We start from the raw sequence: 18,854 nt of genomic DNA on the forward strand, positions 1-18,854 counted from the left end.
TTGTCAATTAAAAATAATTAATCCGAATCTAATCGATAAAAACTATATAATAATTTTATACTTGTTTATTTTTTCTGAAAATTAATTTCATTCCTACAAATACCAAAAAAAAAATTCCATAAAATAGGATATATATTTTTTAAAAAGATTCTTCTTGTGTAACTTTTAATTGAGCAATTAATAAATTTAAACTGTTTGTTTGTAAAAATTAAAAACTGTAATCAAAACAAACCAAAACCACGAGGCAGATTTTAGCTCTTGACAAAAAATCACAGTTATTATTATTATTATTATTATTATTATTTTAAAATTAACATTGCCTTAAAACTAACCGAAATAATAAGAGATTCGGAGCAGTCAACAATTTTATTTTTCATCAAAACAAAGCCTCCTTATTAAAATTGAAACAAATATTTAATACAAATAATATAAAAAGCGTATAAAAAAAAAAAGACTTAAAAAAAATATCAATAAAAGGCAGTAGAAATAATAAACTGAACAATCAATCAATCAATCAATTAAATCAACGTATAAAATTTGCCTTTGAATTTTTAAAAAGCAAATTAACAAAAAAAAACTAAAAAACTAAAATTTTACTATAAAAAAAAAATGAATTATTTTCTTTTCGTTAAATTCATTTAATCTAAAACGTGCAATATTCATATATCGTCGTCATATCATACTTAAAATTACTTTATTCTTAAATTGTGACCATATTATCAAATACTTTTTTTAAATTCAAGGGTTCCATTTTTGTTTTGCCTTTATCTCTCAACGATCGTTTAATAAATTTTTCAACTTAAACAAATTAAATTCAATTTCTGAATTTCCAGCCAATACGTTTTCAAACGATTTTCTTATTTCTGACAAATCAGGAAGTTTCGAACAAGATTCCACGTTTAGTAGTGCGTTAAAAAATTTTTGCCATTCATTTTTAGCCCAATACCTGAAATAAATTAATAACCAATTTATAGGATAAAAAAAAAAAAGCTATCGAAAAAAAAACTTGATAAAAAAAATAAAAGTAATTTTTACCTGGGAATAATTTTACCAATGCTCCAGATTCCATTTCTTTGATTTACTTTCATGTAGTCACCGAATAATAAACAATGACCGCAATTGGCAGCTCCATATAAATCTATTTGATATGTCCAGGGTTTACCCGATTTCATTTCGATTGTCGTGAAACCTTCTGTCGTCACAACCCTTGTAAACGTGGTATCTTCAGGAAATAGAGTCATGTCTATACTTCTCCCAAAATCAATCAACTGTAGTTGAAGCTTATCATTACTGTTAAAAAGAAAATTAATGTTTTCATTATTAAAAAATCTTTAGTAAAAAAAAAAAATTTAGTTTTTATCGAATCTTGTACTAATTTTTATATTGATTTCCTTACCTATTTCGTAGTAAAAAATTATCGGGTTTTACATCAGCGTGAATGATTTTACACGAGTGTAAAATTTCCAATATTTTTAATATCTGACACGTGAAATGCATGGCTAAAAGCTGACAAGTCATTTTTGCCTAATAAAAAGAAAATAATCAATAACAAAATGATTAGTCTGAATAAAATTAAACGTAGGGCCGTTGTTAGCATTAAGAGTAGTAGTACCTGTTTAATTTTATTGATAACTGATAATAAATCACCGTACTCGACGGGAACGCTTAGCAAAACGCTACAATTTTTAAAAATGTAAGCCTGATCAATATTCATAAACATAGAAACCTGAAAATAATTCATGATAAAATTAATAAATAATAAAAAGAAAAATATAAGTAGGAGGTAAAAAAACTTACCATGTTGTCATTTCGAACTCTGCTAATAACTTCCCTCGCAATGTAAAACTCCCATGGAAAAGGTGGTTTTTGATATTTGGCAATCATTGACTCTCCCGTCATTACGTTAAAAAGTTTATAAATTTTTGCGTAGGCTCCCTCTCCCAAAATTTTTTTTACGTCGTAGGTAAAAGCTCCTAAATTTATAAAAAATTTTTTTATAATAAGGGTTCGATTAATTTAAAAGCATGTAAAATCTAACATTTTCCCTCACCCAGGGTAATAGACGAGCCAACTTTAAGATTAGGCAAGTCGATATCGTGCAAAAGGAAATAGCCAGGAGTGTGTATGCTCTTGGGAAAATCAACCTTTTGAAGCAGTCTTTCAATAAGTTGTTCGCAAAATGGATCTATTGTTTCTTTCATCTCCGATTTCGTACTTATTTCCGTCCCTTGAATTTCAATTTCCGACATTTTAACTTCGATGCACTCCATTTTTTTCTCCTGCAATAATTATATATATATTAATTTTTTTGTTATCTCATTTAAAAATTAAATACTTTTTTCAAATTTTTCAACTTGCTTCTTTTTCATTATAAATATTAATTGAAGTATTTTCGATTGTATTTAATTTCGTCATAAGATTATAAGTAGAATTCAATACGTCTTTATGGGTTTTCGGAGTTTTAGCAACAATTTGACTGGATTCACTGGAAGCTTCGTAACCCGTAGTATAGCTTTGAACTTTAGTTTTCTGAAGATTTGTGTGAGATCCCGTTAAATTGATTTTTGAATTTTTCGTTTCCGAGGGAGTATACGGGAAATGTTTAGATGATCGAAAACCTATGGTGCTGGCACCGCTGCTCGCAGAACTGCTAGATCTGTATTCCCTCGAAGTTTCGACAATTACGCTCAAGTTTTTATTTGCGACTTCTCCATCTGAATGTTTTTTGTTATCATTCACGAGTCCAATTTTTAAATTTTCACTTTGATCGTTTAATTCAAATTCCTCTTTGTTGTTTTGTTCTTTGGCATTGTCAATTTTCGGCGCGGGAAGTAAAATCGAACTGAAAAAAAAAAAAAATACCAATGTTTACTGTTTAAATTTTGAATCGATTTAAAAATCTAGTACACAAATGTAAAATATATTTCTTACTCTTCCGAATCAATTTTGTTTCGCGATAATTTTCTAACGTTGGGCGTTGATTCATTGCGAGGAAATTGAAAACCTTTAGTAAAATTCCAAGTTTCAGTTATGGCAGTAGTATTACACTGAATAATTGAAGATAAATCTTGAGCTGGAATTCCTCCTTCAATTTCTTCTTCATCGTCATCTTCATTTATTTCAATCTAACCCCCAAGATAAATTATTATTTATTTATTTACCATTTACAAGTTTGATAAAATTTTAAATTCAATAAAAAAAATAATTTTTTTAAAAATTAAAGTGTGTAATTAAAACTTACCATTGCGTACCATCAACAAAAAAAAAAACAAAAAAACAGAAAATTCATTTGAACGATGAAGAGGAAACTTAGCGTACAGTAAATAAACTACAAAATTACATTCGAAACCAAATCTATAAAAGCCATTTACAAAGCAACAATCACGTTTTTTTTATGCAAAATGTAAAAACAACTATTTTTACCTAATACGAAGCCAAAGTATGAAAAAAATTAAACATGCACTCATGCATATAGAAAATTGTCAGAGCTTTGAACCATGATTTTCTTTAAAACAAAAAAAGTTTAATTTTTAAAAAATGAACAATTATAAATTTTAAATTTCCAACTCCTCAAAATATCAAAGAAAAAAAAATTTAAGGTATGAGACTTGATAATATTTCTAAGAGCTATTAAATAAATACCTTACATATGAATTCATTTATACTAAAATAAAAATATTAAAATAATTAACATTTCCCTCAATTTACTAAATGTTATGCAAGTGATTAACGGCATTATCCTAAAATTGTAAAACTTTAAAAATTGAATTACCTATCAGCTATTGTAATTTACTGGAAATAGAAAATAAAGCTCAAAGTTCTGATTCTAATAAAACTAAAAAAATATTCAAAATTTCAGGAAATTCCCTTTAATAAGATTTTTTTTTTTATTAAATTACCTCTTCATCGCTCAATTGGGCGATTTCAATATTTTCAGCAGGAGTTAAAATTCCGCTTACTTTACGATTTGATTTTCCTACGGGACCACAATAATCAGGAGGCACACCATTTTCCTTGTCTTCATCACTCTCTCCTTCGCATATCGTTTTTACCGGCAAGAAATTTTCATTTACAAAACAATTTTCCTTATCAACATCTTCTAATTTGTCGATCAAATTACTCGTTGGAATGTTTGAATTTGGAACATTTGATAATTTTTGATTTGAACTTTCTTTCTCACTGCAATCAGCATCTTGCGATTTAAGTGTTAAATCTAAAGGTTTATCATCGTCTGAAGTTTTTGGAGTGACTAAGCATGATTCGTCCACGTAAAGATTAAAACACGGCTTGCTAGGTTTTAAAATAGACTTTGCTGCAGGTTTAGGTTTACTAATAAGTGGGACTGGCGAGGCAGGTTTTGAAAACCATAGTTGTTGCATCTCACTTAAAGCTTCTTTCGTGTGAATTGTTTGATTCATTGAATAATCAACATTGGGTAAATTTTCCTAAAAATTAGTTCAATTTTTTTTTTTTAATATTCAAAATTTATCGATTAGCAAGCAAGTGAAACAAAAGTCTTACTTCAGGTACAACTGCACTTAAAGGATTGTTATTTAAAAATTTTCTTTGATTTTCATGTTTTATCGGTTCCTTTTCTTCAGTAAGTTCTCCTAATTTTTTCCTCTTTTTATCAGCTGTACATTTGCCACGCAGATTGTTATTATTAGAAGGAGTGCGCGGCAAATTGTTGGGTACAAGGGGTTGTGATGTCAACTGATTTACACCATTATTTTCTGTTTTTAAACTAAGTTCTTCTTGTTTTTTTCTTCTATATTGAATAGCACGAAGTTCTTCAAATTGAAATTCTAATCCTCCAGCGTAAACCTGAAAGTAGAAAAAAATTTAAAACATTAACAAAACTTTAAGCAAACAAATAACGTCATAACAAAAAAGGTCTTACCTGTTCTTTACAGTACATTGGTAACTTATTTGGATCAAATGGTTCCAAATAAAACAAGGGTGCATTTTTGAAGTTGTCATCCTCGTAAGTTGACTTCACAACTTTATGAGATTTCAATACAGAAGAAGGAACTGTTTTACTTTTTCGATTTGACTCTTCAGTCTCTTCATCCCTGTGAACTTTAAAAAATATTTACATTAACATATTATTTTAGGAAATAGTCCTTTTTCCTATTTTCCAATAAATACCTTGAAAAGGAAGAGTAGGAGGAGCATCCACTGTAAAAGGAGCGTTTTTATTTTTTTTATTATTCCATGTTCCCGGTTTTACAGTATTTTCCTTGGTTAATATTTTTCTACTGGGCACTTTTTCTAATTTAGCTTTTGGTTCAGATGATACAAAACTCTCTTCAGCGTCCTTAAAATAAAATCAAAAAATGTTAGGAAAAAATCACTTATTTTTATTGAGGATACTAATAAAAGTTTGCTTATATTTATTTATTATTAGTAACCAATAATAAACCATTTATATTTGTTAAAACAGAAAAATTTAATAATATTTATATTCAATTAAAATAAAAAAAATAATGTGCTGAGTACATGTCAAATTGTAGACACACCTAATGAACATATAAAATAAAAATTTATAAGCATACCTCAAAAACTTTTATAACTGCATTATTTTTGATTTTAGGATCTTTTTGATTTACTTTCGCTAATTTTCCAGCCGCTCCAATAACATTAGATCCAATACGTACATTGGGAGCTAATTCTTTTTTCCCAGCATTTATAGGTTGCAATATATTATAAGGCTGTCTAGTTTCAGAAGTACCTGATTCCAATACAGTTGGTTGAAAAATTTCTCTTTCATTTAACATTTTACGAACCAAAAATGCTTGAAAATTCCTATTATTAAATCACGATCATTTTAAAAATTGGAAATATTTCAAAATAAAATTTGAATTTCTTAGCCTACTCACTGATAAGCATCTTTCAGAAGATCAATAGGTTGTGCAGATGATTGTAATCCTCTTTCATATACAGCATTTGCTTTTTTAAAACAGTTATCCACAGCATACTTTTCAGCCCATGCAATGTAAAGCTCCGCACAAGATACACCTATACCATGTCTATGTATTTGACTCAATAACTCGACAGTATTATCTTCCAGGTCAGCCTAGAAAGATATTTTTAAAAAATTTTAAAACTTAACTAACTCTTAAATTTTTGGAATTAGTAAGAAAAGAAAATAAATATATAAAGTTAAATAAGATTTCACTAACATATTTAATGCATAATCGAACAAATCTTATGTCATTCATATACTGCTCATTATCTTTGAATTTGTTTAGGCATTTTTGTAAAACAACATGTAGTTTCCCTTCTCGACCCTGTTTTGGAAAACTCTGTTCAATCCAGTATATATAACTGCACCAGTCTGATAATGGGTCTTCACTACAACTGTTTCTTAACCTGATTTCATATTCGCTGAAGTAATAACACAAATTTAAAATATGATTATAACCACTTAATAAATTTACTCATAATAAAAATTGTTAATAATTTTAAGGAGAAATAGAAACAATAAAAATTAAAAACTCACTTTCTTTGCCTTTCTAGTTCCTGCTGCAATTCAGTATCTGTTTCAGCTTGTAAAGCCGCACATAAGATAGTAGTATCTCTTCCTTTCCGTAAAGGCTGAATATTTTCTTTTGAAGAAATCAAATCGTGACTATCAATAGTATTAAAACTATTCATTTTTCATTTTTTTATAATATTTCACTAATAAAAAATTACATTGAATGATAAAATTAATATAAAATTATTTCTGAGCAAGTTTCAATCTGACGCTAACGCTTTTTAACGGTTTTGTTTTTTACCCGCAAAAGTAATACCAACATTAAAACGACTTGTTAAAATTTGTCAACTTGCATCATTTAAAAAACATATTTTTAACAATAAATTAACAAAATTTTAAATTAAAATAATAAATAAAACGAAATGTTTTTAAATCTATATTAATTTAATTAATATTTATAAGAAATGAAAATTATTATTAAAAAAAAAACTTACTTTAATATTTTGTTACTTATGTTGGCTATACTATGACAACGATGTAAACAAAATTAACAATTTTAAATATTTAAGTTAACATAATTTAATTAAAATGTTGTCTCTTGATAAAGATCACGAGTTAGTAAAAGTGTTTTTAAAATCTTTAAATTTTCAATTTTCAGATAAATGGATTGTTGATTGTGTAAATAGTTGCAAAGCGACTAATAAAAATATTTCATTAGAGTTATTAAAAAATACAGTAAAAGAAAAATGGTTATCTGTTAATTTAAGAGACTTTAAAATACCTACATTACCACAAAATCTAAATTTTCATCATAAAACAATTTTGAAAGAAAAATACGTAGTCCAAGTAGAAAGTATGATTGATTGTTGTAAGCCGTACTACTCTCAACTACTGAGCATTCAAAATGTCAATATTGAAGACGCTGAAAATAAAGAGTGGAAAAAAAGTGAATATAAAAGATGCCTTTCATTAGTTGTTAGTGATGGAGTTCAGGAATTGAAAGCTATGGAATACAAACCTATAAAACAGTTAAAATTAAATGATCCTAATCTTCAACCTGGATTTAAAATGCTTATCAAAGGTCCAGTGGAGTGCAGAAAAGGAGTAATTTTATTAAAAGAAGAAAATGTATTTATTTTGGGTGGGAAAATTGAATCTTTAGCATTAACTAACAATTTAAAATCAATTTTAATAAAAAAATTAGAATTAAATGAGGAAGATTTTATAGAAATGAATTCTGATGTTAATAATGATAATATTCAAGTGTCAGACAATACTAATTTTAGTGAATTAAATAGTGAAAATGTTGAAACTCTTTTATCAGAAAATGATGACTTATTTTTTAATGTGCCTTTTGATGAAAAGGATGTGACAGAAAATAAAATATCAAATATTAATAATTTGAATAATGACAAAATTAATGAAAGTACTTCTGAAACTATGGATGTTTGCTTTACTTCAAATGACTCAAATATTTATACTAATCAAAATGTACATCCAACACAAAATATAGATGATGATGATGATGATATGTTAATCGATGAATATTTTGAACCTAAATTTAAAAAACATAATCTACCACAAGAAGATAAAATTGTGCCAAATCCTAAAAAAATATCTATAGCTAAATTTGATGACATGGATACAGTTTTTGAAGATATGAGAGAGGAAAAAAATTTAGAAAACAATTTATTTTTTGACAATGATTGGAAACAAGTTTTTTGTGATCAACAAAATCCTGAAAATTTTTCCAACAAATTTTCACAAAATAATTTACCGGATAGAAAGAAAAATGATTTTCTTAACAGTTCTTCTTCATTTGTTTCAATAAATCAACAAGTAGCAATAAATATGAATTCTTCAAAAATCAGTAATAAACCTTTTGTTTATTTAAAACATATTAAACAAATAAAATATCTAAATCACCCTTGCATTTTCACAATCAAAGCCATGATTCTAACCTTGAAAAAAAAAATAACATTAGAAAATGATAAATTTTCTTTGCAAGCAATCATCACAGATGGGTCAGAATGTTTAGATGTTACTTTTACTTCTAACATATTAGAAAATATTCTTAATTACAGTCCTTGTGAACTACAAGCTATGATGAAGGAGAAAGAACAAAACAGTGCAATAGGTTGTAAAATAAAAGAAATTTTTAAAAAAGCCCAGGAAAAATTTATATCATTAAATTGCCTTATGAAAATTAAATTTTTCCCAAATGAAAACCCCCCAATCGTTTTACATTTGGAAGATTTGACCCCATCACACCTCAATCAACTTAAAAATAGATTAGACATTTCTTAGTGATTATAATTCGGAAGTAGAATACAGTAAAATAAAGTTTCATATAAACTTTTTTATTAAAACTAATCAATGATCATTTTCAACGAATAAATCTTTAAAAATTATATTTTTATATAATTAAATATTTTATAAAAAATCAATTAAATTGATTATTAATTGTAGAACTAACTATCTATATTGTTATTAACACAAACGAAAAAAAAAAACTAAAAATTTAAGATTGTTATTATTTTAGTACATAAATGAAATTGTAATAATTTATATTAATTAAATTTATCCTCCTTTATTTATAAAATATTAAAATGTGATTCTGCTTTCAAAATTATGTCAGTTTTCATAAAATAAATAGATTACAAAAGTTGTTGATTACCATTTTATTTTATCTATTACAATCATTACTTAAAAGACTAAGGAATATAAATTTTAAAATTACACCATTCAAGACAATAAATAATGCCATTGTAATCCAATATTGTACTCAAAAATAATAATAATAATGATTAACAACCCCACTAATTTTTATTTCGAATTATAATTTATGAAATGACAAACAAGATGTTGATTTTTTTTTTTTTTTAAGCTTGATTCCAATATCTTTTTTATTTATCAAACACCATCCATTAATTTATAAATAATATATATATATAAAATATTTTATTAGATTAATAATTTTTTATCAAGTTAAAAATGTAAAAATAATAAATTTTTAAAAATAATTTGAATAAAAAAAAATTAGACGAATAAGATGCTTTTTAAAAGCATTTGTAAAAATTGTAATTAAAAATATTTTACTGCCCATTAAAAATAAATAAATAAAAACTTTAAGCTATTAATAATAATAAAGTATAGCTTTGAATATTTTTTCTGATTCCTTTTACTCCTTTTTTTTTTTTTTTTTAAAACATCAAGCAATTGATAAAAATATAAATATTTACAGTGATTAATTATTAATGTTATTAATAAAATCAGTAAAAAAAGATACCCATATGTAATAGTTAACGAATAGTTTTTCTACATACGTACTTTTAAAGTAAAAAAAAAAAATAAAAAAAAAATTTTTTTTTTTTCAAATTAATCTTTTTTTAAATCTTTTGTTTTACTGACAAATCTCGGGCTTTGAGGTAAAGTTAATTTTTCTGGATCGGCTTTGTATATTTCAAATGCTTTGTAACGAGGCATTGGTTTCGCTTTGAATTCTGCTTTTTTACGTTCTTCAAGAGCTCGTTCTTTTTCAAGTCTTTCCTCTTCTTCTTTTTGCTGAGTGATAAAATTCGATTAATTAATTGTTAAGAATATTTTTTTTCTCTCTCTCCGAATTTTATTAAAAAAATATTTTTATTTACCAATTTCAAAGCTAAATTTAGTTCCTCTTCTTTTTGTTTAATTTTTTCATCGAATTTTAAACGTTCTACTGCTCTTTTTTCGGTGCTTAAGTGAAAATCTGAAGTTACAATCATGTCATGTTTTTGTAATTTCGGCACGAATGGTTTTTGATGAACAACCGTAGCTGGTTTTGCTTTAAACGGAGTAATTTTTTGCTTTCGAACACAAAAATACAAAATTAAAATATTCAATTTATATAACTAAAAATTTATAAAAATTAATAACTCTTACTGTGGTAGGAGGTCGTTGATCTGGCGTTCCCTTATCAAACTTTCTCTGAGTTAAATGAAAAGGTTGAGGGGTTGTTGTGTGACATTTTTCCGTCTTGAACTTTCCATCGCATTTATTTTTAAAAGCTGGCATTGGATGCGCTTTAAAGGAATTAAATCCTTTCTTTTCTTCTTCTAATACCTTGAATTAAAATTATAATTTACAAATACAGTAAAATCAATAATAAATTATTGATATTGTTGTTTTTTTTTTTTTTTTTTTAAAATCTTATTTTACCTTATTTATAAAATTTTGTTTCTTTTGCAGCATTTCTTTCATTCTTTCATCAAAACTGAAAGGTTGTACGACAGTTTTTCGAGGTACATTTGATCCGTCTACTTCTGGAGTTTTTACCTAAATTTCATAAATTTGTGTATTATAATTTAAATAATATTATTATAAGATTTGAAATTTATAAAGTAGGCTACTTACGGGTGTTTTTATTCCAACTCGATATCTATGAGGAACACGAATTTGGGGGGTTGTAGGTACAGTTGGAGCAGTGATTTTTTTCGGTGGAATTCCAATTGGACCTTGTAAAATTGAAAATGGCAATGGTTGTGCTTTGAATTGAAACACCGTTTCTTCTGAATGCTCCTATATTAAAAAATTAAATCAAATTATTTTGTTTTACTTAAAAAAATTAAATAGTTTTCATTATGACTCATGTTAAAAAAACTTACTTTTTTCTTAACTTCGGTTAGTGAAAAAGGTTGTGGAACTGTAGTTGGTTTTTTTATAATAGGAACTTTTAAATTAAGCGAAGGTCCCATTAGAATTTTTTCATTTAAAGGATGAGCTTTAACTTGATGCCTGAAAAAAAAAATTACAAAAAATATTAATTCAACACAATATTGATGAAAATAGTTTGAAAATGTAAACTCAATACTTTTTCATTTCTTCAAGTTCCATTTCTTCTCTTTGTTTTTCGTCTGGAAAATTTATTTTTCTTTGCCGAAATTTTGCTAGTAGTTTTGGAGTTTTCGGTATGGAAGCTTGTGATTTTACAGACCATGTTGGCACAGCTTTATAAAAGTAAAAATTAAAAAATTTGATTGTTTTTAAAAATTTTTAAAAGCACAAAATTATGTTTTAATTAAATATCTTTAGTTAAAATTTAGTTTAGCAAATATTTTTCAAAATTATCAGATCATAAATACATAAATATAAATTTTTAATTTTCTTTAAGTAAAATTATAAGTAAAACATACAAAAAACTCTATTGAATATCTTACTTGGTTTTTTATTTGGTCGCGATCGAAATCTATCTGGTGTATCATAAAAATGTTCTACTTGTTCTGCTAAAGATATAAATTTTTTTGTCGATGCAAGAGGTGAAGCTGCTCTTTTCATTTTATTAAAATTCACAGCTTTAGGTATTTTATGTATTACCTTTTTATTGGAAGCAGAAGGATTGGTATCCTAAAACATGTATGTATAATTAATTACATAAATAATTTATTAAAAAATAACTCGAATAATTTAACAATTTACCTTGGTATTTGTTACGTTTATTTCGCTACTGGGAGAATCACTATCTAGTCTATTGTTTATTACATCTAACCTTGTAATCATATGATGTGATTTCCTTCCACTTTTTAACAGTTTAGAAGTTTTCTTTTCTGATTTAGGTTCTATAGATGTGACTTCACTGACATGCAAATTTTCAAACTTTCTAAAATTTAAATGTAATGTAAATTTATAAATGTGTTAGTAACCAGTTATGTATTTGTAACTGTTATTTTATCAGATAGAAAAGCATATTAAAACAACAAAATTAAATAATTTAAAATAATTACTGCAATAATTCTTTTCCAATTTTTTTAGAAGGAGTTTCTATTTGTTCATGTCCATCCGTTTGAATTTGATGATTAACAATCTCGTGTAAAACTTTTCGAAGAACTGGCACACTTTTTTTTACACTACTCTCTTTTTTTAATGATTTATTTTCTATAGTAGACAAGTTATTTTCTAAAATGTAAAATATGAATTTTTAAATAAAAAGTATTTTTAAAAATTATTTTCCCAAGTTAGGTTGTTTATAATTTTTAAAACTAATAAATATTTGAATATTTGTACAAGAGTCAAAAAACATAAAATCAATCATTGTATGATATCAATGCCACAAATTGTCACGTTATAACTTGTTTAAAGTAATTTCAAGAATTCAGCTATGTGTATAATAGCAGCAGAAATCTTATCCCAACTTAAATTTTAATTTGAAAATTAGACTAAATAAGAAATAAAAAGAAAGTTTACTTTACGCCATATAATTATTGTTTATTTCAATGGGGAATCTTCTTAAACTAAAAAACCTAATTTTTCTAAAATATTTATGTGATTTAATGAAATAAAAATTAATTCCCGCCATGGTCAATGTATACAACAAATTAATAACAAGAGTCAATTTGTTCAGGTTTAAACACACACAAATATTTGCTTATTAGTAATCATTTGAAGTTCAGCACTACCTACCAAAAAAACTATCTCCTTCTGGATCATCTAAGTTTGAAAAATTTACAAATTGAGGAGCGTTAAATTCAAAATTTTTGGACATTTTACCCAAATTCTTATAAGACGCTTATACTTTGATAAAATTGACCGTTATAAAACCGTTTAAGCGGGGAATTAGAAAAATGATTAAATTAAAAAAAATTTTTAAAACATCTATTTACACGTTTTCATACATGATTTCATTATTTCATTTCATAATTTTTACCGAATTACAATGGTAAAATTTCATTTAGGATTAGATCATTTAATCATTGTTTTACATAAAGAATTTTTAATATTTACTAATAAGACACAGGAAAATACATGGAAATTTCTACAAAAAGTTGATTGTGCAGTTAACTTTAAAACTTCCAGTGAATCATGTATTGATTGTTGTGAGTTTTCACCATGTGGAAAGTATTTTGGAGTTAGCTTTGATAAAAACATTTTAATTTACAACACTTTTGAATGGAATTTATTACATATTGCTTTGGGTGAAAGAAAAGCTTCTTGTTTATGCTTTTTTCCTAAATCGAATATAATTTTATTAGGAAACAAAACTGGATTCACTACTTTTTATTCTTTTGAAGGCAAGGAACTTAGTAAAGTAAATTCATCTCTTGGCCACAATTCTATGCTAACCAGTGCCTTAATAACGGATAATGAAAAATATATAATTACGTCCGACAGAGATGAAAAAATAAGAATTACTAATTATCCCAATACTTATAATATTGAAAGGTTCTGCTTAGGCCATAAACAATTTGTGTGTTGGTTAGGATTTCTTCCTAGTAATAAAGAAGTTTTGATTTCATGCTCAGGAGATGGAACAATAAAGTTTTGGAATTATTTAAATGGAAGTGAACTTGCCGAGTATGACTGTAAATCTGAAATTAATTGTAAAAAAAACAATGAAGACAATAAAGTAGTTATAGTAAAAGTAGCATGTTGTGAACTTAAATCAGAGTCAATTTTAGCAGTTGTTGAGTACAAATCTAATAAAGTGAGAATTTTAAAGGTTAAAAGTGATTCCACAAATAATCTAGTTATAGAATTTGTTGACAATTTGGTATTACCATGTGTTCCATGGGATATTGTATTTTGTAATCAATGTTTAATTTGTTTAGTGCCTAATAAAAGTCAACCTTTATCATTATGGTCAAAAGATGGTGACAATTTTAAAAATGAACAATTTCAAAATATAAACCAATATTTAATTGATAATTTTGATTATGTTATTAATCAAAATAAACAAATAACTGATGTGATACCTATTTTATTCAAAAGAGACATTGATAATGTTCAGGAGTATCAAAAAAGAAAAAAAGCCAGATTATTAAGAACAGGAAAAACTGCCTAATAATAATTTTTAATAATATATTTTTTATAAATATTTTTAATTTTAAAAAAAATGTAATAAGCAAAATGTATTAATTGTTATACCTTATTTTATTTCTTTAATAAAAATAAAAATAGAAAAAAACCAAAGTAAACTCAAACTGGTTTGTAATCAAGCTTAGATTCCAACTTTTTATTATCTGCAATTTTCCTAACTGCTTTCATGAAATCCTCTTGTTGCACAAACTCTTTGTCTGATCTAATAGCAAAAAGTCCTGCTTCTGTGCAAACATTTCTAAGATCTGCTCCATTAAAACCATCTGACAATTTGACTATTGCCTCATAATCTAAAGCAAAAAAATTTATTTAATACCTAAGATAAAAGTAAAAAAATTTTTTTTTTAAAAATGTAAATATTAATTACCAATTTCGCCATGTTTAGTAATGGGCATTGCATGAATTTTCAGAATTTCTAATCGAGCTTGTTCATTTGGAAGTGGAATTTCAATTTTACGATCCAAACGACCTGGTCTCAGTAAAGCAGGATCCAGAGTATCTGGTCTATTTGTTGCCATAATAATTTTCACCTATAATTTTTTATTATTATTTTTTTTATGAGCCAATAAAATATTTTTTGATAAATTGAAAATTTAATTGTTTTAATAATTTAATATTCTTACTTGACCAAGAGAATCAAAACCATCCATTTGATTAAGAAGCTCCATGAGAGTTCTTTGAATTTCTCTGTCAGCAGAAGTACCCTCGGAAAACCTACGACCACCAATAGCATCAATTTCATCCATAAAAATTATACACGGCTGATGATCTCTTGCATAATTAAACATTTCTCTGATTAATCTTGCACTTTCTCCAATGTATTTATCAACTATTGCACTGGAGACAACCTAATGAAAAATAAATCTTTTTTGAAATCAAATTAAACAAAAAAGATTAGTTATAAAAATAATAATGACATACTTTTAAAAAATTAGCATCTAGTTGACTGGCTACAGCTCTAGCCAATAATGTTTTTCCTGTACCTGGTGGCCCATATAATAAGCAGCCTTTAGGAGGAGTGATCCCAACTCTCATAAATAATTCAGGATTCATAAGAGGCAGTTCAATAACCTTAATAATTTAAAAAAATATTGTTCTTATTAAACTCTGATCTGATTATAAAATTTATTATAATTGAAAAATTAAAACCTACCTCTCTAAGTTCTCTTATTTGTTCACTTAAACCACCAATTTCTGAGTACTTTACATCACCAGGATCTTCATGAGACATATTGTAAACTAAAGGATCAACTTCTCTAGGCAAATATCTCATTATAGTCAAAGTAGTCATATCTAAAGCAACTCTGGTACCAGACTTTAATTTTTGTTTATCTAATTGACGCCTACATCCAACAACATATCGTGGACCATTTGTAGCTTTAACAATAACTGAATAAAAAAAAATTTTAAATAAACAAAGGTTTTCAAAAAATTATTTGTAACATCTTCAATCCTTTAAACTAATTTTAGAAACGTATGAAAAAATGTAAAAAATTACTCACATTTTTCTTCTGTCAGCTGTTTAAGAACTTCTCCAACAATTTGACCAACGCTTTGTAAAGCTTTTAAATAATTTTCTGTCACATCATACTGCTTAGTCAGTGCTTTCAGCTGTTGCCTCACTACAAGAAATATATTACTTGTTTGAAATAATTATTTTATCAAAATTTATAAATTTTTATAGCAACCAAAAATTTTTAATTTGCTCAAAGATCGTATAAATGACCATAATATTAATAAATACAATGTAATATATGTAATAATAAATACAATGATATGTATATATATATATATATATATATATATATTAATATATATGCATATATTAATACATATATAATATATATTAATATATATACATAATATATATATTATATATATATATATATATATATATATATATATATATATATATATAATAGATATATTAAATATATTAATATATTTATATATTATATATTATATATTAAATATATTAATATATTACTATATTTAATTTTTATATATAAATATATAAAATATATTGTATATATTATATAATATATTATATTATTATATATTAATATTATAAAATATATAATATATATTAATATACAATGATATATATATTAATAAATACAATGTAATTGGTGTTATTTGAAAAAATAATTTGAAACAACAACGTATAATAATCAAATCTTTAGTGTTGAATCGGAAAATATGAAAAGAATATTTGTAAAATTAAAAAAGAAAATTATTTTAAAATATTAAACTTACTTTCTTTTAGCCGACTTTCCACATCCTTATGAGTAAGAAGTTTTTTCCTATATTCTTGTAATATCTTTTCTCTTGTATTTTGTGCTCCATCATTGGCCGCCATTATTGAAATAAATGATGTTTTAAATAATTTAAAGCAGTGCTACCAATCTAATTTTTTTTTCTAAAGACACGACAAAGTTACATTATTTTCGGTTACCAAGTTACCTTTACGAAATTTTAAACATTATCAAAAGTAAAAAACTATGAAAAAGAGAAGTGATAATGAATCTGAAGAAGAAGAAGATGACGATGACGAAATTTTAAATTTAAAGGTAAAATATTTTTTAAATAAAAGCATAATTTTAAAAATTGATGCGTAAGTTTTTAAATACTTTACGTGTTAATTTTTAAAAAACTTAATTAAATCTTTGATAACTTTATAATTAATGTATATATTTTTTAAAACTTTTATGAAATAATGTATTTAGCAGTTTTATTTTAAAATTAAGAATTTTATTATTTAACACCGTTTTTAAATTATAAATATAAAATTCTCTAACTTCTGACATTTTAGCGAGTGCCATCCCTCTATGATGATAGTGTAGAAGTAGTTGGAGCTGACGATGTTTTAAGCCCACCTTCCAGTGCACTTGGGCAAAATTCACTAAAAACCGAAAATACAGCAAATCAACCTAATTTAAGCAAGGTAATACACTAACACGACAATTACTTTTAATCTATTCTTTCAATAATTGTAATATTTGGAAAAAAAAAATTTTATGTAAATCTTTTAAAAATATATTGAATGCCTATAAATTATAGGATCAATCGATAAAAGGTAAAATTTGGAATAGCAATGAACCTGAAATCAGAGGTCATCAATTGGATGATTCTGACGAAGATGACGAGGAAGACGACGACGACGACGACTGATGATATAGAAGTACCTGTAATTCAAGGGTAATATTTACTGTTTAAAAGTATTATACTTTAAAATTTAAATAAAATTTTTAATTTTTTACAAAGAATTTTGCACATTATTTTTCAGTGGCTACGATCCGACTGAATATGAAAAATTAGCAGTGTCAGAAGAAATAAAAGGCATATTTAATTTTATTGCAATGTAAGTTTTGTAAAATTTTAAATTCGATTATAAATTCATTTTTGAATTCAAGTTTTGTGCAATAATGTGTAACTTCAATAAATGTTTAAAATTTTTCAAAATATATATAAGTAAATTCTACTTACTTTGTATACTTATTATACATTAATGACTTTGTTATTTTTCTTTGCAGTTACACGACACAAAATATTGAATTAGAATACAAACTTTGTCCTTTTTTACCAGATTTTATACCTGCAGTAGGAGATATAGATGCATTTATTAAGGTTTCACGACCGGATGGTGTGAGCGATGGTCTTGGGTTAAATGTCTTGGACGAACCAAGCCTTCAGCAAAGTGATCCAGCAGTTTTACAATTACAGCTACGAGCAGTAGATAAACAATTATCCGCAAAAGCTGTTGTGAGTTTTATTATCTTTATTACACATTAAAGTATATTTTTTAAAAATGTATCCTTTTACAATAATATAATAATAATATACAAAAATCATCATCTGAATAAGAATTTACAATGAACTATTATCATTGATATTATTTCGAATTATCTTTGGTATTATTTAAAATCAAAATCCCCATTTAATTTTTCATTGGCTTAATAATATAACATAAATTATTATTTTAAAACAGATAGTGAAAAAAATTGAAAATGCTGAAAAAAATTCAAAAGCTATCAAAAGATGGATAAAAGCCATTGGGGATTTACATAGTTCAAAGCCTTCACAAATAGTACAGTTTTCAAAGTAAGTTAAATAAAAAGTTAATTTTTGTTCACTTAAATTACACATGTATTAATTATAATGTAATTATACAAACTGTTTCCTGTACTTTGGTATATAGACCGATGCCTAACATTGATACTTTGATGCAAGAATGGCCGACAGAGTTTGAAGAAAAATTAAATGCTTTAATGATACCCAATCCTGAAATAGATTGTGATTTATCTACGTACGTTAATATTATTTGCAGTAAGTTATTATTACAAAATGTTTACTAACATTTAAGTTTCTGATAAGAAATGTTTATTCAATTCGAGTATGTTAATAATGAATACATATATGTTACAGATTTATTTGATATACCAGTGTACGAATCAAAAATTCAGTCTCTTCATACATTTTTTACTTTATATTCTACAATGAAAAAAACTCAAGTACAGTTAAATGAAGC

General features: G+C 25.5%; 6 protein-coding genes across 6 annotated transcripts; 3 read left to right on the plus strand and 3 right to left on the minus strand.

The window, feature by feature from the left end:
- Positions 1-771: 771 nt before the first annotated feature.
- On the minus strand, positions 772-6,657 carry Phum_PHUM164060 (mitotic checkpoint serine/threonine-protein kinase bub1 and bubr1, putative; the record flags this gene model as incomplete). Its single annotated transcript, XM_002424897.1, has 16 exons — positions 772-946; positions 1,036-1,290; positions 1,397-1,524; positions 1,613-1,726; positions 1,798-1,970; positions 2,039-2,279; positions 2,440-2,842; positions 2,932-3,125; positions 3,960-4,445; positions 4,522-4,824; positions 4,901-5,079; positions 5,149-5,317; positions 5,556-5,805; positions 5,880-6,076; positions 6,183-6,387; positions 6,503-6,657. 16 exons carry the CDS (start codon positions 6,655-6,657, stop codon positions 772-774), a joined length of 3,627 nt encoding a protein of 1,208 aa, XP_002424942.1.
- A 347-nt stretch (positions 6,658-7,004) lies between these two features.
- On the plus strand, positions 7,005-8,785 carry Phum_PHUM164070 (uncharacterized protein; the record flags this gene model as incomplete). Its single annotated transcript, XM_002424898.1, has 2 exons — positions 7,005-7,015; positions 7,165-8,785. The coding sequence occupies 2 exons, from the start codon at positions 7,005-7,007 to the stop codon at positions 8,783-8,785; spliced, it is 1,632 nt and encodes a 543-aa protein (XP_002424943.1).
- A 1,071-nt stretch (positions 8,786-9,856) lies between these two features.
- Phum_PHUM164080 (uncharacterized protein) lies at positions 9,857-12,995 on the minus strand (the record flags this gene model as incomplete). The annotated part of the gene is made up of 10 exons (XM_002424899.1): positions 9,857-10,042; positions 10,129-10,368; positions 10,400-10,579; positions 10,676-10,792; positions 10,871-11,035; positions 11,122-11,251; positions 11,328-11,433; positions 11,674-11,860; positions 11,933-12,113; positions 12,910-12,995. 10 exons carry the CDS (start codon positions 12,993-12,995, stop codon positions 9,857-9,859), a joined length of 1,578 nt encoding a protein of 525 aa, XP_002424944.1.
- Positions 12,996-13,166: 171 nt separating this feature from the next.
- On the plus strand, positions 13,167-14,291 carry Phum_PHUM164090 (uncharacterized protein; the record flags this gene model as incomplete). The annotated part of the gene is made up of 1 exon (XM_002424900.1): positions 13,167-14,291. The coding sequence occupies one exon, from the start codon at positions 13,167-13,169 to the stop codon at positions 14,289-14,291; it is 1,125 nt and encodes a 374-aa protein (XP_002424945.1).
- A 134-nt stretch (positions 14,292-14,425) lies between these two features.
- On the minus strand, positions 14,426-16,685 carry Phum_PHUM164100 (26S protease regulatory subunit S10B, putative; the record flags this gene model as incomplete). Its single annotated transcript, XM_002424901.1, has 7 exons — positions 14,426-14,616; positions 14,694-14,856; positions 14,950-15,174; positions 15,248-15,397; positions 15,480-15,715; positions 15,829-15,948; positions 16,583-16,685. 7 exons carry the CDS (start codon positions 16,683-16,685, stop codon positions 14,426-14,428), a joined length of 1,188 nt encoding a protein of 395 aa, XP_002424946.1.
- Positions 16,686-17,420: 735 nt separating this feature from the next.
- On the plus strand, positions 17,421-18,826 carry Phum_PHUM164110 (uncharacterized protein; the record flags this gene model as incomplete). The annotated part of the gene is made up of 6 exons (XM_002424902.1): positions 17,421-17,524; positions 17,613-17,687; positions 17,860-18,088; positions 18,315-18,427; positions 18,525-18,636; positions 18,752-18,826. 6 exons carry the CDS (start codon positions 17,421-17,423, stop codon positions 18,824-18,826), a joined length of 708 nt encoding a protein of 235 aa, XP_002424947.1.
- Positions 18,827-18,854: the final 28 nt, after the last annotated feature.

Source organism: Pediculus humanus, genomic scaffold (genome assembly GCF_000006295.1).
Source record: "Pediculus humanus corporis 1103172107512 genomic scaffold, whole genome shotgun sequence".
Lineage (NCBI taxonomy): Eukaryota > Metazoa > Arthropoda > Insecta > Psocodea > Pediculidae > Pediculus > Pediculus humanus.